Source organism: Hypanus sabinus, chromosome 24 (assembly GCF_030144855.1).
Source record: "Hypanus sabinus isolate sHypSab1 chromosome 24, sHypSab1.hap1, whole genome shotgun sequence".
NCBI lineage: Eukaryota > Metazoa > Chordata > Chondrichthyes > Myliobatiformes > Dasyatidae > Hypanus > Hypanus sabinus.
In genome coordinates this window covers 32,195,020-32,205,497 of record NC_082729.1, presented here as the reverse complement: position 1 = coordinate 32,205,497, position 10,478 = coordinate 32,195,020, and the positions used below count along the sequence as shown (strand labels likewise).

The 10,478-nt window shown below is 57.9% G+C and overlaps 1 protein-coding gene across 2 annotated transcripts in view; it reads left to right on the top strand.

Annotated features, from left to right (window-relative positions):
- The window catches only part of fbxl5 (F-box and leucine-rich repeat protein 5), a 97,142-nt gene continuing 86,664 nt past the window's right edge, over positions 1-10,478 (top strand). For both annotated transcript variants that reach the window (XM_059949546.1, XM_059949545.1), the window contains exon 1: positions 1-135. In XM_059949546.1, the coding sequence (XP_059805529.1) occupies positions 52-135 (84 nt within the window). In that variant the 5' untranslated portion in view covers positions 1-51. The remainder of the gene's footprint in view (positions 136-10,478) is intronic.

The following is a 10,478-nucleotide window of genomic DNA, read 5'->3' as shown; positions in this document are numbered from 1 at the left end:
TGTTGTTCGCCTCCCGGCCGCGGGCGGTGCTGCGAGTGCAGTCGCGGGAACATGGCGCCGTTTCCGGACGAGGTGGACGTGTTCTCGGCGCCGCACTGGCGCATGAAGAAGCTGGTGAACCTGTATTCAGAGAAGGTGAGTGTGAACGGTGACGGGGAGACCCAGAGCCCAAGGAGGGGAAGCAAGTAACCGTATTCGAGGGGCGGCTTCCTCCGGTTACGGTACAGCTGCGGGGAGCGCGGCAACCGCCGACTCCAGGCTCACAGCACAAGGCCTAGGGGTTTCGTTTGCCGGCCGGAACCCCAAAGAGATACCGTCCGGCGGTTTTCGAGCTTCGAACGAGCCGCAGTTTGGAGGGTCGAGCGCGCATGCTCTGTGCTTAGCCCACTGGGAATTGTAGTCCCTTGGGGGGGTGGTACGCTAGCTCCCGGCATGCCGCGCGGGTAGTTCCCGGGGTAACTCGCAGGACCAAAATACGTGAATAAATCAGCCCGAGGCCCAGGATCGTGGTGGGCAAATGTGGGGGTTAGTCTGGGCAAGATGGATCTATAGGCCTGATTACGATTCTGTGACTCCACGGTGTTCTGGCATTCACATCCCTACTCCCTCCACCTTCCCTACCTGTCCCCTACTCCCCTCCCTCCCAGTTCCCCTAATCCCCTCCCTCCCAATTCCCCTAATCCCCTCCCTCCCAGTTCCCCTAATCCCCTCCCTCCCCGTCCCCTAATCCCCTCCCTCCCCGTCCCCTAATCCCCTCCCTCCCCGTCCCCTACTCCCCTCCCTCCCCGTCCCCTACTCCCCTCCCTCCCCGTCCCCTACTCCCCTCCCTCCCCGTCCCTTGATCCTCTCCCTCCCCGTCCCCTGATCCCCTCCCTCCCCCGTCCCCTGATCCCCTCCCTCCCCCGTCCCCTGATCCCCTCCCTCCCCCGTCCCCTGATCCCCTCCCTCCCCCGTCCCCTGATCCCCTCCCTCCCCCGTCCCCTGATCCCCTCCCTCCCCGTCCCCTGATCCCCTCCCTCCCCCGTCCCCTGATCCCCTCCCTCCCCCGTCCCCTGATCCCCTCCCTCCCCCGTCCCCTGATCCCCTCCCTCCCCCGTCCCCTGATCCCCTCCCTCCCCCGTCCCCTGATCCCCTCCCTCCCCCGTCCCCTGATCCCCTCCCTCCCCCGTCCCCTGATCCCCTCCCTCCCCGTCCCCTGATCCCCTCCCTCCCCCGTCCCCTGATCCCCTCCCTCCCCCGTCCCCTGATCCCCTCCCTCCCCCGTCCCCTGATCCCCTCCCTCCCCCGTCCCCTGATCCCCTCCCTCCCCCGTCCCCTGATCCCCTCCCTCCCCGTCCCCTGATCCCCTCCCTCCCAGTTCCCCTAATCCCCTCCCTCCCCGTCCCCTAATCCCCTCCCTCCCCGTCCCCTAATCTCCTCCCTCCCAGTTCCCCTAATCCCCTCCCTCCCCGTCCCCTAATCCCCTCCCTCCCCGTCCCTTAATCCCCTCCCTCCCCGTCCCCTAATCCCCTCCCTCCCCGTCCCTTAATCCTCTCCCTCCCAGTTCCCCTGATCCCCTCCCTCCCCGTCCCTTAATCCTCTCCCTCCCAGTTCCCCTGATCCCCTCCCTCCCCGTCCCCTGATCCCCTCCCTCCCCCGTCCCCTGATCCCCTCCCTCCCCCGTCCCCTGATCCCCTCCCTCCCCCGTCCCCTGATCCCCTCCCTCCCCGTCCCCTGATCCCCTCCCTCCCCGTCCCCTGATCCCCTCCCTCCCAGTTCCCCTGATCCCCTCCCTCCCCGTCCCCTAATCCCCTCCCTCCCCGTCCCCTAATCCCTCCCTCCCCGTCCCCTAATCCCCTCCCTCCCCGTCCCCTAATCCCTCCCTCCCCGTCCCCTAATCCCCTCCCTCCCCGTCCCCTACTCCCCTCCCTCCCAGTTCCCCTACTCCCCTCCCTCCCTGTCCCCTACTCCCCTCCCTTCCAGTTCCCCTACTCCCCTCCCTCCCTGTCCCCTACTCCCCTCCCTCCCCTGTCCCCTACTCCCCTCCCTCCCAGTTCCCTACTCCCCTCCCTCCCAGTTCCCCTACTCCCCTCCCAGTTCCCCTACTCCCCTCCCTCCCCGTCCCCTAATCCCCTCCCTCCCCGTCCCCTAATCCCCTCCCTCCCCGTCCCCTAATCCCCTCCCTCCCCGTCCCCTAATCCCCTCCCTCCCCGTCCCCTAATCCCCTCCCTCCCCGTCCCCTAATCCCCTCCCTCCCCGTCCCCTAATCCCCTCCCTCCCCGTCCCCTAATCCTCTCCCTCCCCGTCCCCTAATCCCCTCCCTCCCCGTCCCCTAATCCCTCCCTCCCCGTCCCCTAATCCCCTCCCTCCCCGTCCCCGAATCCCCTAATCCCCTTCCCCTAATCCCCTCCCTCCCCGTCCCCTAATCCCCTCCCTCCCCGTCCCCTAATCCACTCCCTCCCCGTCCCCTAATCCCCTCCCTCCCCGTCCCCTAATCCCCTCCCTCCCCCGTCCCCTACTCCCCTCCCTCCCAGTTCCCCTACTCCCCTCCCTCCCAGTTCCCCTACTCCCCTCCCTCCCAGTTCCCCTACTCCCCTCCCTCCCAGTTCCCCTAATCCCCTCCCTCCCCGTCCCCTAATCCCCTCCCTCCCCGTCCCCTAATCCCCTCCCCACGTCCCCTACTCCCTTGCCCCCTCCCCTTCCCCTCTTTGCTGTCCTCTACCCCCGTCCCCTTCCCTCCGCCCCTCCCTCTCCTCAAGTGTAATGCTTCATCTGCTATTCGGGACTGAGACAGGGCCAGTGATGGAAGTTTGTGTAGAGGAACACTGATTGAAGTGCCATTAGTTTCAAGGTAGTTATGGAAAAGGATAGTGTGCGGTTGAGATCCTGAACGGGCAATTTTGATCAGAAAGGGTCTGGCAGGTATGGATTGGGACAGAATTTTCTGGCAGGTGTGTGCTTGGTAAGTGGGAGGCCTGGTGATGGACGCTGCTTTCCTGCGCCTGTGCTTCGTGTAGATGTGTTCGATGGTGGGGAGGGTTTTACCTGTGATGGGCTGGGCTGTAGGATTTTCCATTCAGAGGCACTGGTGTTTCCATACCAGGCTGCGATGAAACCAGCCAATGACTCTGCACCACAGATTTATTGAAGTTTGTTAAAGTTTTCGATGTCATGCTGAAACACCACAAGCTCCTTACTTCCTTCGTAATTGCACTTCTTCCGTGCAGCCAAAGGAAATGGGGGGAGATCTTAACGTGATTTACTCAGGAGGCAGGCGCAGTGGGGCATGGATCCAATACAGATTACAGAGGAGGAGATGTTTGTTGTCTTCAGACAAGTTAAAGTGCAAACATCCCAAGGACCTGACCAGGTATTCCCTCAGACCCTGTGGGAGGCAAGCTCAGAAACTGCAGGGGCCCTAGCAGATACTGGAATATGAGGCACTGGAGGATTGGAGAATAGCCAGTGCTGTTTAAGAAAGAATAAACCAGGACTTGTAGGCTGGTGAGCCTGACATCAGTAGTGAGAAAGTTATTGGAGGATATTCTAAAGGATAGACAAGGACTGATTAGGGATAGTTGGCATGGCTTTGTACATGATAAATTTGTCTAACCAATGTTATTAAATTTTTTGAGAACGTTACCAGGAAAGTTGGTGTTGTTTACATTGACTTTAAAAATTGTTTGAGAATTGTACCAGGAATTATAGGAAAGATGTCAACAAAATAGAGAGAGTACAGAGGAGATTTACTAGGATGTTACCTGGGTTTCAGCCCCTAACTTACAGAAAAAGGTTGAACAAGTTAGGTCTTTATTCTTTGGAGCGTAGAAGGTTGAGGGGGGACTTGATAGAGGTATTTAAAATTATGAGGGGGATAGATAGAGTTGACATGGATTGGCTTTTTCCATTGAGAGTAGGGGAGATTCAAACAAGAGGACATGAGTTGAGAGTTAAGGGGCATAGTTTAGGGGTAACATGAGGGGGAACTTCTTTACTTAGAGAGTGGTAGTTGTGTGGAAGGAGCTTCCAGTAGAAGTGGTAGAGGCAGGTTCGATATTGTCATTTAAAGTAAAATTGGATAGGTAGATGGACAGGACAGGAATGGAGGGTTAAGGGCTGAGCGCAGGTCGGTTGGACTAGGTGAGAGTAAGCGTTCGTCACGGACTAGAAGGGCCGAGATGGCCTGTTTCTGTGCTGTAATTGTTATATGGTTTTTTATATATAGAAAGTTGGTGCTGTCGACATTGACTTTAGCAAGGTGTTTAACAAGAAGACTCAGTTTCTTGTCGTTCCAGTGGATTGGGTTAGAGACTGGCTTTGTGGGAGAAGCCGGGGGGTGGTAGTGGATGGTTGCCTCTCTAACTGGAGACCCGTGACTGGGGTCAGTACTGGTTCCATTGTTTGTCATCTATATCAGTGATCTGGATGATAATGTGGTTAACTGGATCATCAAACTTGTAAATGTAAACATGCAGAGGGCAGCAAGGAACTCTGTCAAAGCTTGCAGCAGGGTATAGAACAATAGAAAGATCGGCTGAAAAGTGCAATTTAATGCAGACAAGTGTAAGGTGATGCAGTTTGGGAGAACAAACCAGGGTGTCATGGTGAGCGGTAGGGCACCAAGGAGCGTGTAGAACAGAGGGATCTCGGGTACGGGTCTATAGTTTATTAAAAGTGGTGTCACGGGTGGATAGGGTTGGCACATTGGCCTTCATAGTACAGAGTTCAGGAGTTGAGGCGTAATTCCGAAGTTGTACTCCAAGTTGGTGAGCTCTTACTTTGTTTTGTTTGCCGATTTACAGGAAAGATGTTCCCTCCTTTCACTCTAAACTCATAACCTGCAGTTCCAGGTACACTCAACATCACTGGAACATGCCTGTCCCCTCCACTCACCTCTGCCCCACTCCCCAATGCATCCCGGATTTATGTGGAGAGATTTATCTAGGAAAGAGTCATTCCCGACTCCCCGGTGGGAAAGGACAGACTCATTGGGAATACACTGACCTGGCCCCTCACCCCGGTGGGAAAGGACAGACTCATTGGGAATACTCTGACCTGGCCCCTCACCCCGGTGGGAAAGGACAGACTCATTGGGAATACACTGACCTGGCCCCTCACCCCGGTGGGAAAGGACAGACTCATTGGGAATACTCTGACCTGGCCCCTCACCCCGGTGGGAAAGGACAGACTCATTGGGAATACACTGACCTGGCCCCTCACCCCGGTGGGAAAGGACAGACTCATTGGGGATACTCTGACCTGGCCCCTCACCCCGGTGGGAAAGGACAGACTCATTGGGGATACACTGACCTGGCCCCTCACCCCGGTGGGAAAGGACAGACTCATTGGGAATACACTGACCTGGCCCCTCACCCCGGTGGGAAAGGACAGACTCATTGGGAATACTCTGACCTGGCCCCTCACATTCCCCTCACCCTGGTGGGAAAGGACAGACTCATTGGGAATACACTGACCTGGCCCCTCACCCCGGTGGGAAAGGACAGATTCATTGGGAATACACTGACCTGGCCCCTCACCCCGGTGGGAAAGGACAGACTCACTGGGAATACACTGACCTGGCCCCTCACCCCGGTGGGAAAGGACAGATTCATTGGGAATACACTGACCTGGCCCCTCACCCCGGTGGGAAAGGACAGACTCACTGGGAATACACTGACCTGGCCCCTCACCCCGGTGGGAAAGGACAGATTCATTGGGAATACACTGACCTGGCCCCTCACCCCGGTGGGAAAGGACAGATTCATTGGGAATACACTGACCTGGCCCCTCACATTCCCGTCTCCCCAGTGGGAAAGGACAGACTCATTGGGAATACTCTGACCTGGCCCCTCACCCCAGTGGGAAAGGACAGACTCATTGGGAATACTCTGACCTGGCCCCTCACCCCGGTGGGAAAGGACAGATTCATTGGGAATACACTGACCTGGCCCCTCACCCCGGTGGGAAAGGACAGATTCATTGGGAATACACTGACCTGGCCCCTCACATTCCCGTCTCCCCAGTGGGAAAGGACAGACTCATTGGGAATACACTGACCTGGCCCCTCACCCCGGTGGGAAAGGACAGACTCATTGGGAATACACTGACCTGGCCCCTCACATTCCCCTCACCCCGGTGGGAAAGGACAGACTCATTGGGAATACTCTGACCTGGCCCCTCACCCCAGTGGGAAAGGACAGACTCATTGGGAATACTCTGACCTGGCCCCTCACCCCGGTGGGAAAGGACAGATTCATTGGGAATACACTGACCTGGCCCCTCACCCCGGTGGGAAAGGACAGATTCATTGGGAATACACTGACCTGGCCCCTCACATTCCCGTCTCCCCAGTGGGAAAGGACAGACTCATTGGGAATACACTGACCTGGCCCCTCACCCCGGTGGGAAAGGACAGACTCATTGGGAATACACTGACCTGGCCCCTCACATTCCCCTCACCCCGGTGGGAAAGGACAGACTCACTGGGAATACACTGACCTGGCCCCTCACCCCGGTGGGAAAGGACAGACTCATTGGGAATACACTGACCTGGCCCCTCACATTCCCCTCACCCCGGTGGGAAAGGACAGACTCATTGGGAATACACTGACCTGGCCCCTCACCCCGGTGGGAAAGGACAGACTCATTGGGAATACACTGACCTGGCCCCTCACATTCCCCTCACCCCGGTGGGAAAGGACAGACTCATTGGGAATACACTGACCTGGCCCCTCACCCCGGTGGGAAAGGACAGACTCATTGGGAATACACTGACCTGGCCCCTCACATTCCCCTCACCCCGGTGGGAAAGGACAGACTCATTGGGAATACACTGACCTGGCCCCTCACATTCCCCTCACCCTGGTGGGAAAGGACAGACTCATTGGGAATACACTGACCTGGCCCCTCACCCCGGTGGGAAAGGACAGACTCATTGGGAATACACTGACCTGGCCCCTCACATTCCCCTCACCCCGGTGGGAAAGGACAGACTCATTGGGAATACACTGACCTGGCCCCTCACAATCCCGTCACCCCGGTGGGAAAGAACAGACTCATTGGGAATACACTGACCTGGCCCCTCACCCCGGTGGGAAAGGACAGACTCATTGGGAATACTCTGACCTGGCCCCTCACATTCCCCTCACCCTGGTGGGAAAGGACAGACTCATTGGGAATACACTGACCTGGCCCCTCACCCCGGTGGGAAAGGACAGATTCATTGGGAATACACTGACCTGGCCCCTCACCCCGGTGGGAAAGGACAGACTCACTGGGAATACACTGACCTGGCCCCTCACCCCGGTGGGAAAGGACAGATTCATTGGGAATACACTGACCTGGCCCCTCACCCCGGTGGGAAAGGACAGACTCACTGGGAATACACTGACCTGGCCCCTCACCCCGGTGGGAAAGGACAGATTCATTGGGAATACACTGACCTGGCCCCTCACCCCGGTGGGAAAGGACAGATTCATTGGGAATACACTGACCTGGCCCCTCACATTCCCGTCTCCCCAGTGGGAAAGGACTGACTCATTGGGAATACTCTGACCTGGCCCCTCACCCCAGTGGGAAAGGACAGACTCATTGGGAATACTCTGACCTGGCCCCTCACCCCGGTGGGAAAGGACAGATTCATTGGGAATACACTGACCTGGCCCCTCACCCCGGTGGGAAAGGACAGATTCATTGGGAATACACTGACCTGGCCCCTCACATTCCCGTCTCCCCAGTGGGAAAGGACAGACTCATTGGGAATACACTGACCTGGCCCCTCACCCCGGTGGGAAAGGACAGACTCATTGGGAATACACTGACCTGGCCCCTCACATTCCCCTCACCCCGGTGGGAAAGGACAGACTCATTGGGAATACTCTGACCTGGCCCCTCACCCCAGTGGGAAAGGACAGACTCATTGGGAATACTCTGACCTGGCCCCTCACCCCGGTGGGAAAGGACAGATTCATTGGGAATACACTGACCTGGCCCCTCACCCCGGTGGGAAAGGACAGATTCATTGGGAATACACTGACCTGGCCCCTCACCCCGGTGGGAAAGGACAGACTCATTGGGAATACACTGACCTGGCCCCTCACATTCCCCTCACCCCGGTGGGAAAGGACAGACTCACTGGGAATACACTGACCTGGCCCCTCACCCCGGTGGGAAAGGACAGACTCATTGGGAATACACTGACCTGGCCCCTCACATTCCCCTCACCCCGGTGGGAAAGGACAGACTCATTGGGAATACACTGACCTGGCCCCTCACATTCCCCTCACCCCGGTGGGAAAGGACAGACTCATTGGGAATACACTGACCTGGCCCCTCACCCCGGTGGGAAAGGACAGACTCATTGGGAATACACTGACCTGGCCCCTCACATTCCCCTCACCCCGGTGGGAAAGGACAGACTCATTGGGAATACACTGACCTGGCCCCTCACATTCCCCTCACCCTGGTGGGAAAGGACAGACTCATTGGGAATACACTGACCTGGCCCCTCACCCCGGTGGGAAAGGACAGACTCATTGGGAATACACTGACCTGGCCCCTCACATTCCCCTCACCCCGGTGGGAAAGGACAGACTCATTGGGAATACACTGACCTGGCCCCTCACAATCCCGTCACCCCGGTGGGAAAGAACAGACTCATTGGGAATACACTGACCTGGCCCCGCACCCCGGTGGGAAAGGACAGACTCATTGGGAATACACTGACCTGGCCCCTCACATTCCCCTCACCCCGGTGGGAAAGGACAGACTCATTGGGAATACACTGACCTGGCCCCTCACATTTCCCTCACCCCGGTGGGGAAGGACAGACTCATTGGGAATACACTGACCTGGCCCCTCACCCCGGTGGGAAAGGACAGACTCATTGGGAATACACTGACCTGGCCCCTCACTCCGGTGGGAAAGGACAGACTCACTGGGAATACACTGACCTGGCCCCTCACATTCCCGACTCCCCGGTGGGAAAGGACAGACTCATTGGGAATACACTGACCTGGGCCGTCACCCCGGTGGGAAAGGACAGACTCACTGGAAATACACTGACCTGGCCCCTCACCCCGGTGGGAAAGGACAGATTCATTGGGAATACACTGACCTGGCCCCTCACCCCGGTGGGAAAGGACAGACTCACTGGGAATACACTGACCTGGCCCCTCACCCCAGTGGGAAAGGACAGACTCATTGGGGATACACTGACCTGGCCCCTCACCCCGGTGGGAAAGGACAGACTCATTGGGAATACACTGACCTGGCCCCTCACATTCCCCTCACCCTGGTGGGAAAGGGCAGACTCATTGGGAATACTCTGACCTGGCCCCTCACATTCCCCTCACCCCGGTGGGAAAGGACAGACTCATTGGGAATACACTGACCTGGCCCCTCACATTCCCCTCACCCCGGTGGGAAAGGACAGACTCATTGGGAATACTCTGACCTGGCCCCTCACATTCCCGTCACCCCGTTGGGAAGGACAGACTCATTGGGAATACACTGACCTGGCCCCTCACATTCCCCTCACCCCGGTGGGAAAGGACAGACTCATTGGGAATACTCTGACCTGGCCCCTCACCCCGGTGGGAAAGGACAGACTCATTGGGAATACACTGACCTGGCCCCTCACATTCCCCTCACCCCGGTGGGAAAGGACAGACTCATTGGGGATACACTGACCTGGCCCCTCACATTCCCGTCTCCCCGGTGGGAAAGGACAGACTCATTGGGAATACACTGACCTGGCCCCTCACCCCGGTGGGAAAGGACAGACTCATTGGGAATACTCTGACCTGGCCCCTCACCCTGGTGGGAAAGGACAGACTCATTGGGAATACACTGACCTGGCCCCTCACATTCCCCTCACCCCGGTGGGAAAGGACAGACTCATTGGGAATACTCTGACCTGGCCCCTCACATTCCCGTCACCCCGTTGGGAAGGACAGACTCATTGGGAATACACTGACCTGGCCCCTCACCCCGGTGGGAAAGGACAGACTCATTGGGAATACACTGACCTGGCCCCTCACCCCGGTGGGAAAGGACAGACTCATTGGGAATACACTGACCTGGCCCCTCACATTTCCCTCACCCCGGTGGGGAAGGACAGACTCATTGGGAATACACTGACCTGGCCCCTCACATTCCCGACTCCCCGGTGGGGAAGGACAGACTCATTGGGAATACACTGACCTGGCCCCTCACATTTCCCTCACCCCGGTGGGGAAGGACAGACTCATTGGGAATACACTGACCTGGCCCCTCACATTTCCCTCACCCCGGTGGGGAAGGACAGACTCATTGGGAATACACTGACCTGGCCCCTCACCCCGGTGGGAAAGGACAGACTCATTGGGAATACACTGACCTGGCCCCTCACCCCGGTGGGAAAGGACAGACTCATTGGGAATACACTGACCTGGCCCCTCACCCCGGTGGGAAAGGACAGACTCATTGGGAATACACTGACCTGGCCCCTCACCCCGGTG